The sequence below is a fragment of the Sylvia atricapilla genome, chromosome 25 (assembly GCF_009819655.1).
Source record: "Sylvia atricapilla isolate bSylAtr1 chromosome 25, bSylAtr1.pri, whole genome shotgun sequence".
NCBI lineage: Eukaryota > Metazoa > Chordata > Aves > Passeriformes > Sylviidae > Sylvia > Sylvia atricapilla.
In genome coordinates this window covers 2,896,297-2,920,800 of record NC_089164.1, presented here as the reverse complement: position 1 = coordinate 2,920,800, position 24,504 = coordinate 2,896,297, and the positions used below count along the sequence as shown (strand labels likewise).

The 24,504-nt window shown below is 54.4% G+C and overlaps 2 protein-coding genes across 2 annotated transcripts; both read right to left on the bottom strand.

The window, feature by feature from the left end:
- Nucleotides 1-1,300: 1,300 nt before the first annotated feature.
- On the bottom strand, nucleotides 1,301-5,801 carry LOC136371571 (triggering receptor expressed on myeloid cells 2-like). The gene is made up of 4 exons (XM_066335728.1): nucleotides 5,631-5,801; nucleotides 3,059-3,400; nucleotides 2,312-2,369; nucleotides 1,301-2,191 (listed from the first exon to the last, which is right to left on the bottom strand). The coding sequence occupies exons 1-4, from the start codon at nucleotides 5,668-5,670 to the stop codon at nucleotides 1,984-1,986; spliced, it is 648 nt and encodes a 215-aa protein (XP_066191825.1). The 5' UTR covers nucleotides 5,671-5,801; the 3' UTR covers nucleotides 1,301-1,983.
- A 2,140-nt stretch (nucleotides 5,802-7,941) lies between these two features.
- On the bottom strand, nucleotides 7,942-14,734 carry LOC136371569 (polymeric immunoglobulin receptor-like). Its single transcript, XM_066335726.1, has 8 exons — nucleotides 14,377-14,734; nucleotides 13,029-13,346; nucleotides 12,428-12,718; nucleotides 11,189-11,509; nucleotides 10,495-10,570; nucleotides 9,510-9,625; nucleotides 9,178-9,227; nucleotides 7,942-8,716 (listed from the first exon to the last, which is right to left on the bottom strand). The coding sequence occupies exons 1-8, from the start codon at nucleotides 14,417-14,419 to the stop codon at nucleotides 8,516-8,518; spliced, it is 1,416 nt and encodes a 471-aa protein (XP_066191823.1). The 5' UTR covers nucleotides 14,420-14,734; the 3' UTR covers nucleotides 7,942-8,515.
- Nucleotides 14,735-24,504: the final 9,770 nt, after the last annotated feature.

The following is a 24,504-nucleotide window of genomic DNA, read 5'->3' as shown; positions in this document are numbered from 1 at the left end:
CTTGGAAAACAACGACAGTGACAAAGAGCAGGTGATTTTCCCACATCAATCCATCCCCGAGGACTTCTTCTGCTACTGCAAAATCAGTGACTTCTCCTCCTGCAAAGATTCCGATTGCTCAGAGCCTGTTCCACCTGCTGGTGTAAATATAAAATTTCATTTATCAGTGAGGCCAAGCCAGCCCCCCTCCTCCACCAGTCGGCTCCAATTTGTTTATCCCATTAGCATGTATCAAAAATCTGTTAAAAAAAATGAAACTCAGGAATTATCTGTGTCTCAGGAAATTTCCAGGCTCCGAAGAGAGCTCTTTAGCACTGACCTGTAATCTTTCTTGTTGAGCAGTAAGAAATTGCTGACTTTTAGAAGATCATTAATTCTTTGATTAACTCACCCCAAACTTCCAGCTTGATGCTGTTCCTTAGTTTGTTTCTCCCCTGGAAATGGCTCCTGAGATGATCTTCTCCCGAGTCATTAAGCTGGAGCTTTCTCAGCTGCACTCTAATCATATTCCATGAGAGCTCATTCATCATTCCACTCCCTCCTGCTTTAATGAGGCTTTGATCAGAGTTACCTTGAATTTGGGGCAGCATTTTGCACCAAACACAGGGTTGGAGATTTCTCTTGGTGCTCACAGAGTGGGAGCACTGAGGGACAGCAAGTTGGTTTTTTTGGGTTTGGGGTTTTTTTTTGTTTTTTTTTTTGCAAACAGCTCCAAAAGTTCTGATGAACCTCGAGTTATGATTCATCAGGGGGAAGACAGGAAAAAACAACCCCATGGAGTGTCCCTGTCACCCAACATCAGCACAGAGAGAATGGGGAAGAGAAGGGAAGGGCAGAGCCAGCCCCAGAAATATTTCTGTCCCAAACCCACTTGGTTTTTATTAATGCAATCCTACCAAATTACATTCATTGTTTTTGATGGTAATCAGTAAATTATTGATTAATTTCTTTTTGTTTCCTTGGAGATGTTTTATTTCAGATGGCAAATCATTCCTCTCTGCAGATGCAGTCAGACAGGGGGTCACCTGTCTGGACCAGGAGAGAGCAACAAACACAGATTTTTCTTCTCCAAAAGCTGCTGATTTTAGACCAAGAACCTCACAGTGGTGGGAGGGAAAGGCCTCAGAAAGACAAATGTTGCCAGATGTCTCACCATGAAATTTCTATTTCTGGACAAAACACAGAACTTACTCTACAAATGAGAACCTAAAAGTCTAATTAAAATAAGCAAATTTCAGTCACTGCTTCTGTGGGCAATGAGGGGTTGGGCTCTGAGCTGCTGCTCCTGCACGTAGCTGGCTCTGGGTGTTCCTGGATGTTCTAAACAATCCAGGATGTCCCAAGCGTCACCTCTGCTCTGGCACACCACTGTGACCTGGTGTCCTGCAGGAATCCACACCAAACCAGACAATCAGCTGGATTTTATTTAGTTTAGCAGGGAAAAAGAAATGTGAGTGCCCATGGGTTGGGAGCCTGGGAGAGCCGAGTGCAGCCTCGCTGTGGGGAGGGATGAACAAACCATCACATGGGAGAGAAAACACAGGGAGAAGAGCAGAGAGACAGTTTCTGTGTCCAAAAAGTCCCTTCAGAGAGGAGGAAGCTGGCCCAGAGCTGCAAAGAGACCACATCCCTTTCCTGGTATATCCTGCAGTTCCCTACTCCTTTCCATAGGGATTTTCTCCAAGCATCCCCACTGTCCAAAGCAGCTTTTGGGAGCCGCTCTTCCTCACCTTGGAAAGACAGAATCTGTCACCTGGCTGTGCCCTGAGGTGACGGGAAGTTGATGGGTGTCAGTTCAGACCATGATGGAGCGGTCCAGGGAATGGTGTCTGGAATAGCTGCCTGGGGATGAGGTGCCAAGGGGAAGAGGTGATGAAGATGGGGACATTCCCTCTCCAGAGTGACAGGTTCTCCCAGATCCTTTTCCTACGGCAGGTGGCAAACGCCTGATTTTCCTTTTCCATGGATTGTCCTTGGCCTGGCTCACGCAGAGCTCTCCCAGGAGACACCAATTCCATCATGTCCGAGGCCAGCAGGGAACGGGAGCACCTGCTGCTCACCCAGGCCTGGGTTCTGCCCTCTGTCCCTGCTCTTCCTGCTGTGGGCAACAACAAACACCAGCACAGCCACCAGGAACTTGGCCACCAGGAGTCCAGCGAGGATGTAGAAAACAGTGAAATTGAGAGGGGACCTGTGGGGAACCAGAAATGCAACCATGAAGGGGAGGGTCCAACCTTGAAAAAAATCTCTTGTAGTGCTGCCTTAGTGCTAGGAAGGTTGGACATGTCAGCAGGAGGAGTTCTGGGCTCACCTGGAGATGCTCTGCACAGCTCTGGGCTCCTCTGGCATGTGGGTCACCAGGTCAGCTGCTGCTGGAAACACAAGAGGTTATTCTGCAGATGTTTCTGGGTGATGTTCAGCTGGGCAGGTAACCCAGGTGAGACTGGGAGCAGTAGAGGGGTGATGTGTCAGATACCCTCTGACAGTGAGGTCACGCTGCCGTGAATCAGGAGTAAAGGGGCAGTGAAACCCTCCTTAGGGTGAGACTAAAGGAGATGTTGACTCAAGTGGGCCCTTGGCAGCTGCAGACACCCATGAAATTCCAGTAGGAAGCTGTGAAATTCCAGTAGGAATCTGAAGTTCCAATAGGAACCTGTGAAGTTCCAACAGGAACATGTGAAATTCCAATAGGAACCTGTGAAATTCCAGTAGGAACCTGTGAAGTTCCAGTAGGAACTGTGAAATTCCATCAGGAACCTGTGAAATTCCAGTAGGAACCTGTGAAATTCCAGTAGGAACCTGTGAAATTCCATCAGGAACCTGTGAAATTCCAGTAGGAACCTGGGAAATTCCAGTAGGAACATGTGAAGTTCCAATAGGAACATGTGAAATTCCATTGGAAACCTGTGAAATTCCGATAGGAATCTGTGAAGTTCCAGTAGGAACCCATGAAATTCCAGTAGGAACACCTGAAATTCCAACAGGGACACATGAAATTCCATCGGAAGCCCTCGAAACTCCAGTAGGAACCCTCCAAACCCGGAGCCCCAGGCCGTACCTTCCAGCACTTCCACCCGCACCTTCCTCAGGCTCTTGGTGTCCCCCAGGAAATCCGTCCTGCACTGGTAGAGCCCCGCGTCCTCCCTGCGCAGATGCCGCAGGGTGACGGTCAGGAGCCCGGCGCGGACGTTGTCGCTGAGGGACGTGGTGCCTCTCCTGGCCCTGGGGAAGGGCAGCCAGGCGGGCGGGGCGCTCACCACGGGCTGGCACCGGCCCTGCTCCAGCTGCCTGCACCAGCTCTTCTCCCGCCACCACTGCCGCGGGTCGTAGGAGCAGTTGACAGAAATGGTGTCCCCCTCCGTGGCGGCCACCACCGTGATGTTCTCCGCGGCACAGGATGCTACGAGGGACAGAGGGACAGAGGGGCAGAGGGAGGGGTGAGACAAGGTTCTTCCATGTCTACCCCTCATTGTGAGGATGCTGAATGTAATTTTCATCCTCTAGTGATGTCACCTGTAGGACTGTCAACCATAGGGGTGTCACTTGTTGGGCTGTCACCCGTCGGGCTGTCACCCATAAGACTGTCACCCGTAGGGATGTCACTAATGCTGAATGTAATTTTCATCCTCTAGTGATGTCACCTATAGGACTGTCACCCATAGGGCTGTCACCCATAGGGCTGTCACCTGTAGGGCTGTCACCCATAGGGCTGTCACCTGTAGGGCTGTCACTGATGCTGAATATAATTTTAATCCTCTAGTAATGTCACCCATAGGACTGTCACCTGTAGGGCTGTCATCTGTAGGGTTGTCACCTACGGGGCTATAACCTATAGGAGTGCCCCTTGTAGGGCTGTCACCCATAGGGTTATCACCTGTAGGACTGTCACTCATAGTGCTGTCCCCTGTGGGGTGTCACCTGTGGGGTTATCACGTGTAGGACTGTCACTTGGAGGACAGTCATCTGTGGGGCTGTCACCTATAGGTTGTCCCCTGTGGGGTGTCACGCCATAGGCTGTCACCTGTAGGACTGTCACCCACAGGACTATCACCTGTAGGTCTGTCTCTGTAGGGCTGTCACCCATAGGCTGTCACCCGTAGGCTGTCAGCTGAAGGACTGTCACTCATGAGGCTGTCACCCACAGGGCTATCACCTATAAAGGACTGTCATCTGTAGAGCTGTCACCCGTAGGGTGTCACCTGTCCACTTCCCCCATGACCAGCCCAGTGTTCTCAGATCTTGGCTCAGATATTCTGGAATTTGTCCCAGTGACACCTCCAAAGCAGTGCCCTGCTCACTGGTTCCTTCTGAATCCCACTCCCAGTTTTCAAATCCGGTTTAACTGTTTTTTCCACCCTATCTTTTAATATCTTACTAATTTTAACCATGTTGACAACTGGTCTTTTTCTGCTTGGCTTTTTTTTTTTATTGTCTTGGTTCCTCATTTCTAATTTCCATTCCTCTTTGTGACAGGCAGAGGCAGAGGGGACAGTCTGAGCTATTAATACTTCCAGAGAGAAATGCAGTGTGGTATTTGTGGAAATCTCTATTTCTAGTGAAAAAAAAAGTCCCAGGAAAATGCTTTTGTGAGACGATAAGTGATGATAAAACAGAAGTAAATTTAAAAATAGGCTCTTGTGAGGTCTTTGTGCTGGCTGAGCCTCTTAATAACACTTCTTACAATAATTTCAACAATTCCAAGTGAATTGTAAACTGAAGAGATATGAAGTTCTTTCATCTTGACTAGAGGAAGACCTAAAATGGATCTGTGCTCTGCAAGTATCCAACACCGACAGGGCTTTATCCTGATGTGTTGCTCCCCTTGGTTGTTCCAGTCAGGGTTTACCTCAAGGAATATCCAGTCCAGTCCTGTTCAATCCCTCCAAAATCCTTTAACTGCTTCTCCTGTTTCCCCTTCTTTCCTCCAGCTCTGCCCCTTCAGCCCCAGAATTCCCACAGCACTAAAAACCATCTCTCAAACAGAATCACTGAAAGATTCCCTGATGCCCCCCTGGAAAACATTGTGTCGTTCTCTTTTTAACCAATTCTGCTGACAGATCATGAAATATTGGTGTTCCTCCTCCTTTCTGGATGCCTCTGAGCAAAGTACAGTGAACTGTTCCCAAACTCATCCCAACTTTTGGGACAGGTTCCTGTGCTCCCACAGCCCGAGTCTGTTGCCTTTCCCTGCCCTGCTGTGAGGATCTGGGATCCCCAAAGCGCTGCAGAGAGCCCCAGCCCTGTACCCCGGCTCTAATTTCAGACGGACATCCCTTTGTAAGCTGGAAAACCCATCTGTCTGGGATTTCAGAGCCGTGCCCTTCGCTGGGTTTTACTTCCCTCCCCCCGAGGCCCACCTGTGGTCATTTGCATCTATGTAAATCCCATTTGCTAATGCAAACAACCCGGGATTTTGCAATTTCACATTGCACACAGGACTTGTCTCATCAGTGGTTCCTGTTCTGACTCAAAAGGATCTCTGTGAGGAAATCTGGGAGCACTGGGATCACCCTTTGACGGTAAATAAAGGCAAAAGAGAAAACTCTGAGGATGGAGCCTTCAGACAGAGACAAAGCATTGCCCCAATCCTTCACCCTTTACCTCACCCCAAAGCCACGTGTGGTTCTTACCTGACAGGAAGACCAAGGTGAGGTACAGGAGCTTCTCCATGGGGCTGAGCAGAGAAGGAAGGGGAGAGGAGCCTGGAGAGGAGCGAGGGCAGCTCTGCCCACGGGCAGCTCCTCTCCCCCTCCTCGCTGTGCCGGAAGGAAGGAGCGCAGGAACTTGGCATCTTTTTTATCCTACACATTGAGCAATCCTCCAGGGACGGGCACTGCTCTTGTGGGCTGAAAATTCAGGCATCAGCATTGCCCAGTCCAGCCCCAGCTCAGTCAGCCCGGGAGGGAGCAGCACGTGGTGGCCTGAAGCCACACAGGCCTGGGTGTCTGCTCCCACTGGAGCAGGATTTCACAGAATCATGGAATCACAGGATGGTTTGGGCTGGAGGGACCTTAAAACTCATCCAGCTCCACCCCTGCCATGGGCAGGGACACCTTCCACCATCCCAGGCTGCTCCAAGCCCTGTCCAACCTGGCCTTGGACACTTCCAGGGATCCAGGGGCAGCCACAGCTCCTCTGGGCACCCTGTGCCAGGGCCTGCCCACCCTCCCAGGGAACAATTCCTTCCCAATATCCCTGTGGATGTGGGAAGCCATCCCCTTGTCTGGCACTCCAAGCACGATGGTGATAAATCACGATAAATTATTTACAGGGGCTGTGCATGGGGGAGTTTCTGGAAAGCTGAAAGGGAGGTTCTCATGGTAGCTCTGGCAGCATCCTGAGGGTGAAGGAGGACAAGGACATCATGCCCTGGGTTTTCAGGAGAATGAAAAGCCCCTGTGCATGGAGCATCCTTGCCTGAAATCCAACCACACACGGCAAGGGCAGGGACACTGCTCTGCGGGAAGCTGTGGGGGCTTTAAACAAGCCCAGCACCCACCTGGTTCTGTACCTGGCACAAAGGACACAAGGGGACACTGAGGACACTGATCCTGAGCCAGCCAATGCCACAGTGCTGGAGGGGCTCAGGAATGCAGCTGTGGATCCCCAAAACATCAGCGAACTGATGGGAGTGGGCTGCTGGTTTTTCATTTGTGAGCTGGTTTGTTTACTTGGAGGTTTTCCAGGAACGTACAAATAGCCCCTGGCTTCTAAATGGTGTGGTGCTAAACCTGCAGGCCTGGCCATTCCTAAATGTGCCTTTCCTTGAGTTAGTGGTTAAGAAAATGGTCCCTCAGAATGACCAGAAATTCTCTGTCAGGTGACTGATTGCAGCTCTTGTTCCTTCTTGTTCCAGTGAGCACAAATCTGGATTCTCTTCAGGAATCTTCCCAAAAATTCCTCTCTTCCACTCCACTGTTTTTTGCTATTACTCTTCCACAGCTTGACCCAGTGCAATTGCACGAAGAGCAAATTGTTGGGCTGAATGAACCATTTCCAGAACCATTTTCTTTTTCTTTCAGCTTTGAAAACCTCAAAAAATTTCCATCAGCCTCCCTGCTGCAGCCCTGGCAGGAGAAGCCTGTTGGATGTGACTGGCCTGGGAATGAGGGCTGGTTCAGGCCCCTTTGGTCTGTCACCTCCAGCAGGAAATCAGAAGCCAGAGCTCCTGAAGAAATGGAACTGAGCCCTATAAACTCATTTCATGATGCTCCCCACATGACTGCTAAATAAAACGTGTCATTTGGAGCGTTTTCAACACAGACAGGGAAGTGAAGGAGTTGGTTCTGCTTCTCAGAATCCAGCACTGGCCTGCCCAACCCATTCCATGATGCCTTGGTTTGGGAAGACAGGGATCTGCCAGGGAAAGCTGGAGCTTCCCTTGGAATGCAGAATGTAAACTACCACCACCCTTTTTCCAATTATAATTTTTTCAGTTGAAAAGCTTTTAGGCAAAAGATTTTGGGAATAGAAATACCAGTTCTTTACTGGTATGTATAACAAAGCAAACAGAAACAACTACAGCATTAATAACAAAAACAGTACCAAGAACCTTGAGGGCTTTGCCTCACAAAAACCCAGGGCAGTTTGGTCTCGGTGCCTTTGTCAGATCCTCAGAGCACCAAGCTGGAACAGTGGAGAAGTCCCGGGCTGGTGGCTGGGATGGCAGGATGTCCCAGCAGGGCACTGGGATGCAGGGTCACACTGTAGCAGATGAGCAGCGCTGATGGAACCACGACGGCACGGCAGGGCTGGCCCAGCTCTCTCAGGGCGGCAGAGGAGCTCAGAATTCCAGGGTGAGCAGATGATGGCAGAATTCCCAAGACTGGACTGCAGTGAAATCCTCCAGCAGGAGCACCAAAAACCAGCCAGCCTGGCTACCTGAAGCTCTGCCCTTTACCTGCCTCAAAACCCCACCCTCCTCCGAGCTTTGACCACCCCTTTGTTTTGTTAAATAGTCTGAAGTATGACATTTAGTCTCCTTGGTAACTTATGGGGAAAAAACTCTTTAGAGTAAAAAGGAACAAAACCTAACCCCCAACACATGAAAACACAACCTAACCTCCAACCCAGCCACAGCAAGGTTCCAGTTCCGTCCCTGCAGCACTGCAGTGAGTTTCTTGGCCACAGCAGCTGAACTCTTGGGATTTGGGCAGGGTTTGCAGCGGGATACAGCTGGAATACCCCACCCAGCCGTGTCCAGATGCTCCTTTTCACGAGGCCAGGCCTCCACACCTGCCTCTCCAAGACTCTGCACTTTCATGGAATTGGAAAAGCAGATGTACAGGACACCCTGGGAGTTCTCCCACAGCTCTGCCTGACCCGAGGCGATCTGCCACCAGCGTGGCAAAACCTCTGCTCGGCCCTAAAACAGGAGGGAAGGCTCAAAATGCTCAGGCAACACCACACACAGGGCAGCAAAACTCAGCTTGTCCATCACACACCTCCTACTCCTCACTCCCACTCTGCATCCCAGTTCTTTCTCCCATTCCTGGCTGGTTTGGGACGCTGTGCCTCATTCCCTGCTGCTCCTTGGGGACTGGCTGAAGGCGATGACGGCGTATTCCACATGTTGGGGCATCCTGTGAGCCTGACTCGTCTCCACGTTGCAGTAAAGGGGATCCTCGGGCCTGGGCTGGGATTGCACGTCCAGGTTGATGTATGCTAGCCCTTTGCTGTCATCCTGAGAACTTCCCCTCCTCCCAGTGCTGCCAGGCTGGGAAGAGAAAGGGAAAGCACTCCTTAGCCTGAGTCAGTGCCAGGCCACAGCTGCTGCCACGAGAATGAGATTTTCCCACAAGGAAAGGAGAAGCCGTGTCAAAATTTACCTTTGGTCGTGACAGAGGTGAAAGAACAGAGAATTCTTTGCCTCACCACCTCTCCTGGATACAGGTGACAGCCTCGTGCTCTGACCCTGCTTGCTACTTCTTGAGTCCCTTCTCAGGGGTTATTAGAATTTGCTCCATTGGGTTTGTTCCTACTGGAGTTTCCTTGCATTAATTACCCCCCTCTCTCTCCAGCTAGGAATATTCCTCTCTCTGCTGGCATTAAATACCATTTCTCTCCTGTTTATAACCAAATGCAGTTCTAAGGTCCTCACCAGGTGGGTCTGACAGCTCCTCCCAGACTGTTGGTCAGGGATTTGGCACCGTGAGGGAAATGTTTCATTTTCCTTACCTGTGCTGTGCCCTCTGCTCTGTCACTGGTGTCCTCTGCTTCTCTGTTACCTTTGGAATGAGGCAAAAATCAGAGGCTTTAGATGCAGAGAAATCCATGAAAACTCTGTGCCCGAGGAGGTTTGGGAGGGCTGTGCCTCTGCCCTGGGGAACACTTTGCTTTCTTTACCCCTCTCCTAAGCTGTTTGCACCCCTGTGCAGGCTCTGGAGGAGCCTGGGTTGGATTTATGGTGAGGGGAGGCAGGGAGGAGCCTGCCTTGAGGCCTCCCAGCCTGACCTTCTCAGGGCACTGAGCTCACCTGGGGTGCAGGTGACAACCCCAGCCCCACGTACCTGACCTCCTCAGGAACTTGTAGTGCCTGACACCCAGGGCCGTGGAGGTGACGAGGGCCAGCAGGAGCAGGATGAACAGCACCACGGACAGGATGATGAGGGTGTTCCCGTTGGAGCTGGAGGAGAGGAAGGAGTTACCAGGGTGGGATGGTTAAACAGCCCATCATCAAACAGGGACCAACAGAGGGACAGGGACAGGGACAGGGACAGGGACAGGGACAGGGACAGGGACAGGGACAGGGACAGGGACAGGGACAGGGACAGGTCTTATGTGCTCAGTTCAATCACTTGGAAGGAGGGTCTGGTTCTCCTGCAAGATCTCCTGCAGATCCTGCAGGATCCTCCATCTACGAGGCTGAGCCAGTCCCTGCTGATTCCCTGAAGGAAATAAGAGGCACTGGGGACCTTCCCTGGTTCCTGACTCTTGATTTTTATACTTGGTCGTATCTTTTGAGCTTTTCCTAAACCATTCTCCAGGCTTTAGAAACAAGCCACTGTTCAAAGCTCCGAGCACAATTCCAGGCTCTCTGGAGCAGGGATGATTCTGCTCTTAGGTGCTACTCGACCACTGACAACAGCAGATGTAGAAAAGGGGGGGAAATCTTTATATTTAACTGGCAAATGGAATAACAGCAGCCAAGGACTGTCCCAGTGTTAAATACTCAAACAGGAGGGAGAAAAGTTGAGGCTGAGGGGTAGAATCTGGGGGTTCTGTCCATGTGATGAGCAGAGCCCAAAGAGAGAAGGATAAAGAAGTAGAGGGGCGCCTGCAGAAGGCTGTGACATGATTTTGCCAATCTGCCTCTTCTTTTGGAACTAGGGCTGGGGCAGGAGCTGGAGGAGGAGAGGTGATCCTAACCTTTGGTGAGGATCCTGTCATGTCCAATTCCTCTACAGGCAGGAGCCAGAGTGCTCAGGGCCTGCCTGCCCCAGGTGTACAACACAAGTAACCTGTGTGTGCTCAGGGACTCTTCTTACACCTTACCTGGGTTCTGGGCTGTCACCAAGAAGAATTCCCTCATTTTTGCCTTCAGTGCCTGGAAAAGCTCTCGGAAGCAACGCTGCAATCACAGACATGAGGAGAGGAATGGTCACTGTGGGGCTGCTCTGCATTCAGCAGTGAAACCTCTGCCCAGGGCCCTGATCCCGTGAGCTCATCCAGAGCATCCCAATGTCCCCTCTCATCATCTGCACCGCTTGTTCTTAGTTCTGCAAGAGCCAGGCTGCAGCCTGGTGCTGCCCTGCCGTGACCAGAGGCCTCAGTGCCTTCCCTTACCATTAAAACACTGTCTGAAAGAGAACCCAGAAGTCACAGATCTGTAAAATCCGAGTCTAAAGTCGTTCCCTTGACAACCCAACTAAAGGTCTTTAAAAGCCAAAGGACGAATCGCTCTAAAGGGGCTATAAAGTCACTCTAAAGAACTGATATCAAACACTGAGTGACAGAAACCTCTCTCAGGACAGCTGAAGCTGCTCCCAGGTTAAGGAGGAGCAGCATGGCACCGATGTGGATCTGCTCCCATCCCTGCTGCTATTCCACAGGGCCACGAGAAGATCCAAAGCTGTAGGGTTTGCAAACACAGGCAAGGTGGGAAATGGGGTGAGCTGGGCAGTACAGGAGGACAGAGCAGGGCAAGGAGTCTGGAGTCTCCAAGGAGTCCTGACAGATCCATACCCACCCTTGGAAACGTTGAGTGTGACCTCCTCCATGCGGGACAGGCCGGAGCTCTCCTGGAGCGCGCACCAGTACACGCCCGAGTCCTGCACCTGCTCCATGGTGACAGTGACAATGCCCTGCTGGGTGTCATCCTGGATCCTGACACCTTCCCGAGCCGGGCTGTCTTCCCCTACGAGCTCTGAGCTGGTGGTGGCCAGGATGTCACACGTTTCCCCCTCTTCCTTTTTGCACCAGGCTTTGCTGACAGCCTTATAGTCTGCGATTTTGTAATGACAGTGGACAGAGACGTTGCCTGACTTCTCGACTGTGTGCTGCTGGGTCCCTGGAAAACACCCAGGATGTGTGCTGAGACCCCAGAGTGGGATCCCACAGCAGCACCCCCTCCCCAGCACTGGAATACCCTGGAGCTGCATCCACCTCCACACATCCACCTCCACATCCACCTCCACATCCACCTCCACACCTCCACTTCCACATCCACCTCCACACATCCACCTCCACACCTCCACTTCCACATCCACCTCCACATCCACCTCCACACCTCCACTTCCACATCCACCTCCACACATCCACCTCCCCTAAGCAGAAGGGGACTGCACCCAGATTCTCCACGCAGAAGTGTCATAAATTTGAGGGTCATGTCCCCCTCCTCTGGTTCCCTCAGGGTGGGACACTCAGCCCATAGGGTCAGGGAGGGTTGGTGGCTGTGGGGCAGAGCAAGAGCAGTGCCTGGCCTGGGGGAGGCTCCCAGCAGCACCCAGTGGGAACCAGGCAGGAGTCACCAGTCTGGTGCTGTGGGGAGCAGTTGGGATGAGCATCTCCATCTGTGGGCCTCACAGCAACCTCCCCTGAGCCTCTGCTGGGAGCAGACACGGCAGGAAGGGCCAGGCCTGAGCTTTGGCTCAAAGGTCCTGTGGAAAAGTTACCACTGTGTGTGCTGGAGGGACAGGCAGGGGGAGAGACAGGTGTCACCTGGGCTGAGACCTGCCCACATCCACACCTGGCTGCCAGGAAGGGCTCACTCTGGGCAGTCAGAGTGCAGTAGGAACTCATTCTCAGACATTGAGAGTGCAGTAGGAACTCACTCTTGGGAGACTGAGTGCGGTAAGAACCCAATCCCAGGCACTGAAAACATGGCAGGAACTCACTCTTGGACACTGAATGCAGTAGGAACTCACTCTTGGAGACTGAGTACAGGAAGAACCCACCCCTGGATGCTGAGAACATGGCAGATACTCACTCTTGAACACAGAGAGCACGACCTCCCTTATCTGGGTGCGCCCAGAGTCCAGTGCACACCAGTACACACCAGAGTCCGACGTCTGCAGCTTCTCCATGGTGACAGTGAAAACCTCTGCATTATTGTAGGTGATTGAGGCTCTGTCTTGCAGGGGTTTCGTTGCACCCCGTCTAAAATATGTCGGTCTCTCCGCCAGGACTGTGCAGCCAGTCTGCTCTCTCCGGCACCAGGCCATGCCCATCCAGTTTGGGCACTGCACTGACAGCGTGTCCAACTCCCACTTGAGCAGCTCTGTGGAGCACCAAACACACTGCCCAGTCAGTGCTGGGCACATGGGCACCTGGGACAGACCATGCCCTGGGCCAGCTCCCCCAGGAGAGCCTCCTCAGGGCAGGAGGGAGCTGGGAGCCAGCAGGACCAGCCACGTCTGCGGGGCTCCTTCACTCCCTGTGGACAGGGGGAAAGCAGGGAGCGAGGCTGGGGAAGGGGCTGGGGGGATCAAGAGAAGCTGCTCAGCTGTGGGGAGAGGGGGGCAGAGCAGGGGAAGGAATGATGTTGCTTCCTGACAGGACTTGGCTTTGGGTGGGGTACAGGTACTCACCCTTGAAAACATTCAGTGAGATTATTCTCAGTGGTTTATAGACACCTGTATAAACAGCACAGTAATATGTGCCTGAGTCCTCTGCCTTGAGGTCAGTTATGGTGATGGACACAGTCATACTTGTGGTGTCATCCTTTATTGTAATTCTCTTATCCTTGCTTCCATAGTATGTGTCCACTACTTCTTGATACTTTCCATCTGGTGACAGGCGGCACCAGTATTTTGAGTGACGATTTTCAGTCTGTTTATAAGGACACTTGACATACAGAGTATCCCCTTCCCGGAGCCTCAGGGTTTCAGGGGTTTGGCCTTGGAGACCTGGAAGGATCAGATGTGGTGAGGGAGAGGGGAGCTGATCACAGAATCACAGAATTACAGAATCACAGCATGACAGAATCACAGGATCAACAAGGCTGGAAAAGACCTTTGAGATCACCCATGTCCTAACACCACCCTGTCACCCAGACACTCAGTGCCACATCCAGTCTTTTCTTAAACACCTCCAGGGACGGTGACTCCACCACCTCCGTGCAGCCCCTTCCAATGACCCCTCCTGTGAAGTGCAGGGCTGCCCAAAGCCTCTCAAGGGACACAGGGAAACTCTGCCTCCAACCTTCCCCTGGGGACACTGGTAACTGGAAAAGCTCCAAACCCCAAAATCCCTTCCCCGTGCTGAATTCACCTGCTTGGAAATGGGAAGGGCCGTGTTGAGATTTGGGCTGGGGCTGCAGCCGTGGATGAAGCCCACGGACAGCACAGGGTGACGAGGTGCTGAGCTTCAAACCACGCGTGGCACAGCGTCTGCAGCTGTCCCTTGTCCCTGCAGGCAAATGGGGCCCATCCCCTGCCCACACCAGAGCCAGGGGCTCTGTTTGGGGTGATGGGAAGGAGCAGAGGGGAGCAGCCAGGGCAGGGGAGCAGCTCCCTCCTGCCACATCCCCAGGGATGCCAGCGGCTCCCGGCTCGGAGGCTGTGCTGGCTGCGGGTTCCTTCCCCAGCCCTCCATGTGCTGGGAGCTTTGTGCTCTCTGCAGGGCCAGTGAGGGACAGGAGGTGCCCTGGACACTGCCCTGAGCCAGGGCTGCCACCACAGGAGCTGAGCAGGGCCAGCGTGCTGGGAAAAGCCGACTGGGAGATCCATGCTGTGCTCCCAGCACGGATCATCCCGGCAACCTGGAGCAGCCAGGGCTGTGTGCTGGGAATTGGGGCTGCCCTTCTCTCCCACCCCTGCCCTGATCACAGCCTGGCTGGTGCTGGAGGAGCTCTGCGGGCAGCAGGAGGTGGGGAAGGTTGTCCCTGTCCCCAGGGATGTCCCCAAGGTTGTCCCCAAGGCCGAGCCCTTCTCCTACCTGGGAAGCAGAGCGGCAGCAGGAACAGGGCTCTCAGCTCCATGGCCACCCTCAGGCCCAGGGAAGGGGCATCACTGGGGGCTGCCCAGCGTGTCCTGTGCCAGTGTGGGTGCCCCGTGACCCCTCCTGCCTGGCAGTGACACAGCTGGGGGAAGTGCCCAGCTCTTGCCTCAAGCGGAAACACCTCCCCACGTTTTGTTACAACATGAATATGAAGATAATCTCAGGGTGCTTTTGGGGAAGTAGCTGAGCCCAGAGCACGGCCTGACCTGCTGACAAAGGCTGTTGCTGCTCTCGCCTGGATGGTGGCATTTGTTTTGTCACCTTCTTGTCCCCCCAGCCTGTGGTGAGATCGACCCCCGGGCTCCTCTTCCTCCCTGGCTGGTAGGAGAGGAATGTCCCAGGTGTCACAGAAATTCTCTGTGGCTGATTCCGCACTCAGGTGCTCTGCAGGGCAAACGGAGGGAATGGGGAACGGCTTCTGTCGCTTTTCCCTCCTTCCCCTCAGCCTCTCTGAGGAACTCTGCCTCCTGCAAATCCACACAAAGCCAGCGCTCCTGGCAGAGACACCTGTGGAATCCTCCAGGTCGCTCCTGGAGCTGCTGTGTGTGCATCCCGCAACCAAAGTCCCCTTTGGTGACAGCTGTCCCAGCTCTGGGAGGACTCCCTTGTGACCTTCCGCTCCTGATTCTGTCCCAAACAGCTGCTCTGGGAAGCAGGAGCAGCGTCAGGTCATCTTTGCCTGGAGGCCAACCTTCCCTGCCCTTCCTCTCTCTGGGTGCTGTAAGGAGGCTGGAGAAGGTGCTTCTCTCTGCCTCAGACACCCCGTGCTCCCCACACTGGAAATCACATTCTCAGGGAGGGTTTTCTCACCCGAGATTTCCGTTGTTTAAAGTCCTTGGCCCTCTAAAAGCCCCGAGTCACGTTGGTATAAAAGAGTGGAATCTTCAAGGTTTGTTTTTCAGGTTTCTCGTGGTGTTTATTATTTGATATCTCAGAATTTTCTCCGCTCCCAGCCGAGGTCCTGACAGCAGCTGGGACACGAGGGGACTGCCCACTGATGGGATGTCCCCTTACATTTATACATTTATAATGTGTCAGTTATTTACTATTTTGTGCCAATACCTAGTGCCCACACCAAAAGTGTTATTTCTACTTTGACCCAATCCACTCTAACTACCTTGTGCCATCACCATCCCAAAAGATGGAGGAAAAGGAAAAAGGAGAAGTACATGAAGTACCCCCCAAATTCCACCATCTTGTGCCCATTTACCTCTATTCTATGAACCCTAAAACTACTGAATTTTGCATCTTCTACTGTACTAAACAGCTGTTTTCACATCCTGGTGGTTTGCAATTCCTCTCCCATGGACTAAAATCAAACCCAGCGTTTTCCTGGGCTCTGTGCCAAGGTCTCTGAGCCCCCTGAACCAGCTCCACACCCCCCTGTCCAGGGCTCAAATTCCCTTCCTCGGGTCCCAGGTCATCCAAGGGGATGTCCTGGACTCCCAACATCACGTCCTTCACCAGCAAGACTTGGCTGAGCGCCTTCTGCCTCCCCTTTCCCCTCTCTGTGTCCTTCCCTGCCCTTGAAGGCAGCGAGAGCAGAGCAGGGAGCAGCAGCTCCAGCACAGCGTCCCCTGGGCCGGCACCTGCCCCGCTCCAGCAGAGCAGCGCACACAGCCTCCGCTGACACCCCGGCTGCAAATCATTTCCAATTATATGAATAAGCAGCTTATTAACAATACATTCTGGCTAATCATTTTGTGCTAGATATCTCCTGCATTGTCTTGTCCCCAAATCCCTCTCTCATCAGGCGCTTGATGCGCGGTAACGAGAAGGGGGAACACGCTCCGGCTCCGGCGAACAAATCCCAGGAGCCTGCAATTACTTCACTTGCTGCAACTGGTTGCCTCCAAACTGAGCCAAGAGCTGTTCCTCAGCCCTTCCCACGGCCTTTGCTGCATCCACGGCAGGTCCTGGCCGAGGGGAGAGGCTCTGTGGGGCAGGACAGGTCGTGAGGAGGTGCCTGGCCTTGGCCTGGCACCTTGCAGCGGCGGGGATCTAATGAAGTTGGTCCTTCCGCTGCATCTCTGACAGAGGATCAATAGGATTTTAATTACGGAATCACAGGGAGGAAGATGAATGTTATCTCAGGAGGTCACTTAATCCAGCCCAGTGACACAGCAGGATGAGGCCCGTCCGTGCCTTTTCTAAAGATCTCTTTAACCTGTTGAGGTTGCAGCGTTCTCCTGTTCCGGTGCTGCACCAGCCCCATCTGAACACTTCTCTCAGCTCTGCTTCTCCCTGCTCTTTGAGGCCTTGCTCCACTTTAATGCCTTTGTGCCCACCGTGACCTCAGAGATCAGACCATTCCCGATCTCCACTCCTGCCCTCAGTCCTCCCACTCCACACAGACTCCAGACGGTTACATCCCAAATATTTTGATTTTCCCTCCTCAGCTGTGCTCCTGACAACTCGGATCATTTCTTCCCCTCCTTTCTCTGAACTCTGTTATCAATCCACCTCTTCCTTGTCTCCTTGGATTCCCCAAAATTCCTCTAGAGCTTAAGGACGGAGCAATTCCCCTTTCTGCTGCCTCCTAGGAAACCCTGGAACTGCAGCTGATTGCCGTTGATTGACTCTGGTTGCTGTCTCACCCACGGAAGCTTCTCTGGGTCAGGTTTTTCTGAAAATACCGGAGCTTTGGTGCGGGTTTATAGGTTTGGGGATTTTGGGGGGTTTTGGGGTTTTGGGGCAGAGGGGGCTGCAGTGGCGGAGCGCGGCCGCCAGGAGGCGGGGGAGGCTCAGGAATGAGCCTCGGTGACACCCGCGAGTCCCCAGTGTCACATCCCCCAGTGTCACCTCTACAGAGTCCCCAGTGTCACCCCTGCACAGCCCCCAGTGCCACCCCTACAGAGTCCCCAGTGTCACCCCTACAGAGCCCCCAGTGTCACCCCTACAGAGTCCCCAGTGCCACATCCCCCAGTGTCACCCCTACAGAGCCCCCAGTGTCACCCCTGCACATCCCCCAGTGCCACATCCCCCAGTGTCACCCCTACACATCCCCCAGTGTCACCCCTACAGAGCCCCCAGTGTCACCCCTACAGAGCCCCCAGTGTCACCCCTACAGAGCCCCCAGTGCCACCCCTGCACAGCCCCCAGTGTCACCCCTACAGAGTCCCCAGTGTCACCCCTGCACAGCCCCCAGTGTCACCCCTGCACAGCCCCCAGTGCCACATCCCCCAGTGTCACCCCGACAGAGCCCCCAGTGCCACATCTCCCAGTGTCACCTCTACAGAGCCCCCAGTGTCACCCCTGCACAGCCCCCAGTGCCACATCCTCCAGTGTCACTCCTACAGAGCCCCCAATGTCACCCCTACAGAGTCCCCAGTGTCACCCCTGCACATCCCCCAGTGTCACCCCTGCACAGCCCCCAGTGTCACGCCTACAGAGCCCCCAGTGCCACCCCTACACATCCCCCAGTGCCACATCCCCCAGTGCCACATCCGCCAGTGTCACGCCTACAGAGCCCCTAGTGTCACCCCTACAGAGCCCCCAGTGTCACCCCTGCACAGCCCCCAGTGCCACCCGTGCCATGGCAAGGACACTTCCCACAGCCCCCGGTGTCACCCATGCCACGGCAGGGACACCTCCCACAGCCCCCAGTGCCACAGCCCCCAGTGCCATCCCTGCACAGTCCCCAGTGCCACCCTGCCATGACAGGGACACTTCCCACAGCCCCCAGTGCCCCCAAGCTCTGTCCAGCCCGGCCTGGGACACCTCCAGGGGTCCAGGTGCAGCCCCAGCCCCTGTCACACACGGTGTCTGTGTGACACTCACGTGGCTCTGTGACACTCCCCGTGTTCCACCTGAGGACGAGCAGCTCTGCTCAGGGACTGTCCCTGTCCCCTCTCACTGCAGGGATGTCCCCAGACACGGCAGTTTGCCCACCCAAGCCCGGCTTACCCACGCTGCAGTTTGGAGAGGAGGTGGATGGAAATTCCTGTGAGACCCCAGAGCCGCTGTGGCTCCCCCAGGATCCCTGCGAGTGTCCAAGGCCAGGCTGGCCGGGGCTTGGAATGACCTGGGATGGTGGAAGGTGTCCCTGCCCATGGCACTGGGTGATCTTTCACACCCCTTCCAACCCAAACCATCCCACAATTCAGAGACATCCTCCCCTCACCTGCAGTGGGCTGTTAGAAACGTTTCTTCCCAAAACTCTGAGCTGACTGCAGACTCAACACCTGACTGCTCAGCCCATCAGACCTCCCCTGAGACAACACCAGGAGCTGCGTCCTCAGCACACGGGCACAGAGCAGCCCCTCGCCCTCCCCAGGGGCTGTGGGGAATGGCCCCCAAAGGATCCTGAGGAAGGGGGACACTGGGATGAGGGAGAAGAGGGAGAAGACTCTCCGAGTGAAGCGGTCAAAGCCGCCTCAGCAAAGAGAGGAGCCGTGAGAGGGCAGGGGCAGGCTGAGCCCCCCAGGCTGGGTGTGGAGGGGCTGCAGGAGCCCGGCAGAGCCGGGCACGGGCTGAGGGCTCCGCGCTGGAGCACCAGAGGCCCCACAGCAGCAGCTTAGTGAGGGGCCTGGGGTTTGGTCTGTTCCACATCAATGGGGCGTCCAGCTGTGGCTGAGGATGAAAGAGAGAGAGAGAGAGAGAGAGAGAGAGGATTAAAGGCTCCCGGGGTCTCCTCTAACCCGCCTCAGCCTCGCCAAGAGGGCAGTGTGCCGCTTCGGGAAAGGCTTCTTCATATGGAAAATATTATGGCAGGCAGAGAAAGAGGAGGGGGAAGGGAGCAGGGAGAGAGGGAGATTGTCCAGAGAGTGCTGGGGGAGGACTGACCACCAAAAAGCTTTTGGAGGCTCGGCCTGAGCCACGAGAGAAAGTGCTGAGCTCTGCGGGTGGGGCACAGGTGAGCTGAGTTTGGGAGGAGGGAGAGACAGGGCAAGAGGAAAGGAAAGGGATGAAAGTGGAGAATGGGGGCAAAAGGGAGGAGAGATGGCAGGGGAGGTGGTGAAAGGAGGGGTGACACGGGTGACATTTCCATTCCTGCTGGGATGAGTGATTTTAACAGGAGAGAAATCACTTCTCCCTCCTCCCTGGAAATTCTTCCCCGGACCACTGGAGGAAGGGCCGTTTGAGGAGCCCACTCAGAGGTTTTCTCCCAAATTTGCTCTAAACCAAGACAGAGCCCCCGCCTGCTGCTCTGCTCCCAGCAACCTTCCAGGGATGGGGAACAAATTTCTACCAGGACTGAGGTGTTCTGCACAGAGAGTTTCCAGCCAGGTTTCCTGCCCGGCAGGTCGGGGCTGTGGAGCCTCCGGATAATCCCGGGAGTTAACACCCTTATGGCCGGGATGAAGGACCTTCCCTGCCTCCTGCTCTGGCTGCCACCGTTTTTCCCCACATGTGGCATTCCCGGTCTCCTCCCCCATCACCTCCCAGCAGCGCTGAGATCTCCCCGGCATCCACAGGCTCCACTTCCCTCCTTGATTTATCCCCAGTGACCTTCCTCGCCCTCATTTCCAGCAGTGTGAGCACGCAGGGCACTGGGGGAGGGCAGTTTGTCTCTCTGCTGTCCTGCTCTGCTCACACAGGGCGGGTGTCCAGCACCACAATCCCAGCAGTTCCCTGCAGGGTCAGGGATAGTGGAAGATTTGGGTTGAAAAACAGGGCTTTTTCACACTTCTCACCATCCCAGGCTGCTCCAGCCTGGCTTTGGGCACTCTCAAGGATCCAGGAGCAGCCACAGCTGCTCTGGGCACTCTGTGCCAGGGCCTCAGCAGCCTCACAAGGAGAAATTTCCAACCTGGCCTGGGCTGCTGTGTTGTTTGCCATCACTGCAGCAGCTGAAGACATTCCAGATGGTCCAGAAATTCAAAATGCAGAGCTGGGAGATGTGCCCTGACCCCCCAGCACGGACACACCTACCAGCTGAGGGGATTTCTGTGACCACAAATGTCCTGGTGCCTTGTGACTCCTCATGAAACGAGGAGTTTTAACACGATTAACATGATTTTTAACAGGGGAGAAATCACTTCTCCCTCCTCCCTAGAAAACTCCTCTCAGTTTCTGCTGCAGGGTCTGAGGAATTTCAGATGAAAATCCCAAGGTCTGAAGTGTCAGAGGAGCAGCCACCCCAAAGGTGCCGCTGGGTTTTGGGACAGCAGCTCAGCTCTGAGCCCGTTTGGGCACTGGCTCCACGACATCCCAAATCTTTTCCTAAATAGCTGGCAAAGCGTTTTGCCCCCTTCCCTCTCCCGGCAGGGAACAAACCCCTTTGCCCCCAGTCTGGAAATCTGCCTTCCTGTCCCTCCCTTCCCCGCTTTCCTGGGGAGCCGGCGTGGATGCGGCGCTGCCGGCTCGCCTGTCTGAGCTGCTTAGTTAAGAATAATAAACAAATTCCTAAATGGAAGGATATTCTTTAAACCTGCCTTGTGCTGCCTGCCAGGGAATGCGGAGCCCACCTCCTGTCCCCCTGCAGCCAGGCTCTCCTGAAACCTGAGCCGCTTCGCTGTGGAGCTGCAGTGGCCTCTGCGTGCACCTTCCCCCTTGACCCCGTCTGGATTCTCCTGTCCTTTTCCTGACACAGCTCCTGCCCCACGCTCGGCCCGGCCAGGGGCTGCTGGGGGCACTGCCAGAGCTCCCTGTGCCTGCCCCAAGGCTGGGCACGCCATGGGCTTTACACAGGGAATCGTGGAATCCGTCACGGAATCGTGGAGTTGCAGAATTGTGGTGTGGTTTGGGTTGGTTAAAGCCCATCCAGTGCCACCTCCTGCCATGGCAAAACCACCTTTCACCATCCCAGGGTGATCCAAGCCTGGCCTTGGGCATTTCCAAGGATGGGGCAGCCACAGCTGCTCAGGGAATTCCGTGCCAGGGCCTCCCCACCCTCACAGGGAACAATTCCTTCCCAATATCCCGTGATATTCCCAATATCCCGTGTGACCCTGCCCTCTGTCCCACTGTCCCATTGTCCTTGTCCCTTGTCACAAGTCCCTCTGAGGCACAGCCCTCCCTGAGCTCACCTGCTCTGCCTCCCCACTCTGCTCCCTGCAGCTCCTCTGCCCCGGGGATGTCCTTCCCTTCCTCCCCGTGTTGCTCCTGCACCTTTTATTGATGAAAAGATCTCTTTCATTGAGATTTCCCCCACCTTGTCCTGCTCTTTCCCGCTCCCAGCTCTCCCGGCTTTCCCCCCTCTCCTTCTCGGTGGCCCATTTTCCTCATCCCAGCACTCCCAGCCTGCAGGAAGCCGATGTCAGTTGGAGGCTGAGCAGTCCCTGGGACCCTCTGGCCCTGCCACACTTTTCAACCCACTTCTCATTTTTCTTCTCCCGCTCCTGTAATTTATTGTTTTCGGCTCTCCTCCTCCTCAGTTCCTGCTGAAGGGAACTCATCCCCTGCCTCTTCCCTGTGTTTTCAGCTCGAGAAACAGGGAAAAACCCATTTTGCTCTTTCCCCAGCTCCAATTCCCCTTCCACCCCCACACGCTCCCACCTCCCTTCCCAGCCCTGAAACCTTTCCCTGGTAGTGTTGCTGTAACTGTTCAATTAAACGAGCAATTACAAAATCAATCAAACCAAACCAGAGCCGAGCACCGAGGGGGGCCTGGCTGGGGACAGGGACAGTGCCAGAGCCCTCCCAGCCCGGGGACAGCTCTGCCCCAGTGCTGGGGACACCGAGGACAGGGTGGCACTGACACCACCAGCCTCACGCCCCCACTGCGGAATTCCACCTTCTGAGAAAATCCTGGAAAAGCTGCTGGTGCTTCCCATGGTTTGGATCAGCCTTTTCATGGTTTCAGCAGGATAAATCCACTTGTGAATGGGTTTATCTGTGATTTCTTGGCATTTCTCCTCCTGATTCCCTCTCCTCTCTGGATGGGTGCTCCTGGAATCAGTGTCCCCTTTGTCACCTGCTGTCCCCTCACCAGGTGACACTCACAGTGCCTCACTCCCCACCATCCCTGTCTCCTCAGAGCTCCATCCATGATTTTCCCTGCTGGAATTCCCTTCCAACACCTGCAGCCCTCTGGGTGCTGCCACAGCCTGTCCCTGACAGCGAGGGACAAACCCTCCCAAACCATCCCAAACAAGGCACGATCAGCTGGAAAACGGGATGCATTAAGAGCAAGTTGTACAAAGCAGATGAGTTTGGGTTCATCTGTGGGCACAATCCTGGCAGCTTTCCATGAGGAATTCAGCTTTGGCACAAGGATTTTTCCAAGGTTCCTGCCCTGGTTACACCAGGGAAACCCCATCATCACCTCATCCCTGGGAAGGCTGAGGAGAATTTGGGATGGAAAGGATGGGAAAGGCTTTGTTGTCTTCTTGGGAAGAATCCATGAAAGGAGCAGCTCCTGGGAGCCCTTTGCCTTGGGATGATCCATCAGGAGCACAGCTCAGTCCCACTGCTGGGCTCTGGATCTGTTTTTCAGGGAAGACCCCTCTGGATGGAAGGGAAGCAGGACTGGAGCCATTTAATGAGGAGCTCTAGCCCCAAACTTGCCCCTGATTCTGCACAGTCAGAGAAGCAGCATCCCAAAGGTTTATCATTCCTTCCAGAGCAGGAATCTGGCGGCATTCCTGGGGCAGCAGTCCAGTTTGGCTTTCATTTCCAGTGAGTAATCCCAAAAGCCCGGTCACCCTGTGGGTCCCAGGGAATCAGGGCTGTGCTGACTCTTCCCAGCCTGCCACCAGGGACAAACCCACCTGCCAGGATGCTTTCAGGAGGTCCCCATCCCTGTTTTTTGGGGTTTTTTTTAAAAGTTTGGTTACCCCTCAGCTCACCAGAGGTTGATATCCATTAAATATTGAAGATAAGCACAAAACTTCCCCCTGTTCCCAAGCTCCCATGTCTGACGTTCAGTGCTGCTGCAAAACTCCTCCATTTCCCCACCCAGCTGGAAACGTGGGATGAGGAGGGCTGGAAAGGCAGGAATTTGGCCCAGGGGTGGGTTGATTTTCCTGCCCCTTATCAGCCTGGTGCCAGGTTATCTTGGATTGTGCTGATACCACTCGGGGTGGATTTACTGGGTGTGCCCAGGGCCTTGGTGTTTGGATAAATCCAAGGAAATCAGGGGCCGTTTCCAAGCACTTTAGAGCCTGAAACATCAGCCCAGCTGTGCAGGGCCTGTCTGCAGGTGCTGCTGGATATATTTGGGAATATATCAATTCAACAATTGGGGAAAATTCAGTAGATCAATTCAATAATTTGGGAAACCCTCAGGGTTTTGTCCTTTGGCTCTCAGCCCTGAACAGATTTTTAGCCTGTGACTTTGACACAGGGGCCCTCCCTGGCAGCCTGGGGTTGGAAGGATCAGCTGAGATGAGATTCCAGTTTTTCCTGGTGGCTTTGAGGCCCCAGTGTCCGGGAGAGGAATCATTATGGGAATGATCTCCAGCGCCAGGTGGGACAGGGAGGGACGTTATCTCACAAGCCTCTTGTCCCAAAGCCACAGATGTGTCACCCACCCCTGGCCGTGCATCCAGCCATCCATCAAGGCTGGGAAGGAGCAGATCCCAGTTTAGGAGGGAGGAAAAACCCACCTGGCTCCTTGGACAGATAAAGACTCCAAACACTGCTGGGCTGGGAGATCCCAGCTCCCATTCCCAGTTCTGGGGTGGGATGGAGGTGGATAATGGACCTGAACACTCCCACTTGGTTCCTGCCAGGTGGGAAAACAGTCTGCAGGAGATTGACTCATCATCCGTGGGGATCTTGCTCCTGACTCGCAGCAGGACGAAAAAATGGGAATTTTTTACAGTCAAGCCCTGGCACAGGTTGTCCGTGGAAGCTGTGGCTGCCCCTGGATCCCTGGGAGCGTCCAAGGCCAGGCTGGACAAGCCTTGGAGCACCCTGGGGTGGTGGAAGTGGCCGTGCCCATGGCAGGAGGTGGGATAAAATGATTTTTAAGGTCCCATCCAACCCAACCCATGCTGTGATCCCATAAACACCCAAATCCTGTGCTCCCAGATGCCTCCTGCAGCTCCCAGGCTCTGCTGCCTGCGTCCCTGGGGAGTGCCAGGGGGTGTGTGGGGACACGGCCACGTCCCCGGGTGGTGGCACCACGGCCCAGCCCCTGGCCATGTCCAGCTGCCATCTATATTTGGGCAAAAAATG

Excerpts from the sequence above, each read along its gene's own strand:
- LOC136371571 (XM_066335728.1), bottom strand. The coding sequence starts at position 5,670 with ATGGAGAAGCTCCTGTACCTCACCTTGGTCTTCCTGTCAG. Across the intron at positions 2,370-3,058 it reads GCGGGTGGAAGTGCTGGAAG|CAGCTGACCTGGTGACCCAC; the intron begins GTACGGCCTGGG and ends TGTTTCCAGCAG. Across the intron at positions 2,192-2,311 it reads GCTGTGCAGAGCATCTCCAG|GTCCCCTCTCAATTTCACTG; the intron begins GTGAGCCCAGAA and ends GGTTCCCCACAG.
- LOC136371569 (XM_066335726.1), bottom strand. The coding sequence starts at position 14,419 with ATGGAGCTGAGAGCCCTGTTCCTGCTGCCGCTCTGCTTCCCAG. Across the intron at positions 9,626-10,494 it reads GGTGACAGCCCAGAACCCAG|CTCCAACGGGAACACCCTCA; the intron begins GTAAGGTGTAAG and ends CCTCTCCTCCAG. Across the intron at positions 9,228-9,509 it reads CAAGTTCCTGAGGAGGTCAG|GTAACAGAGAAGCAGAGGAC; the intron begins GTACGTGGGGCT and ends CTCATTCCAAAG.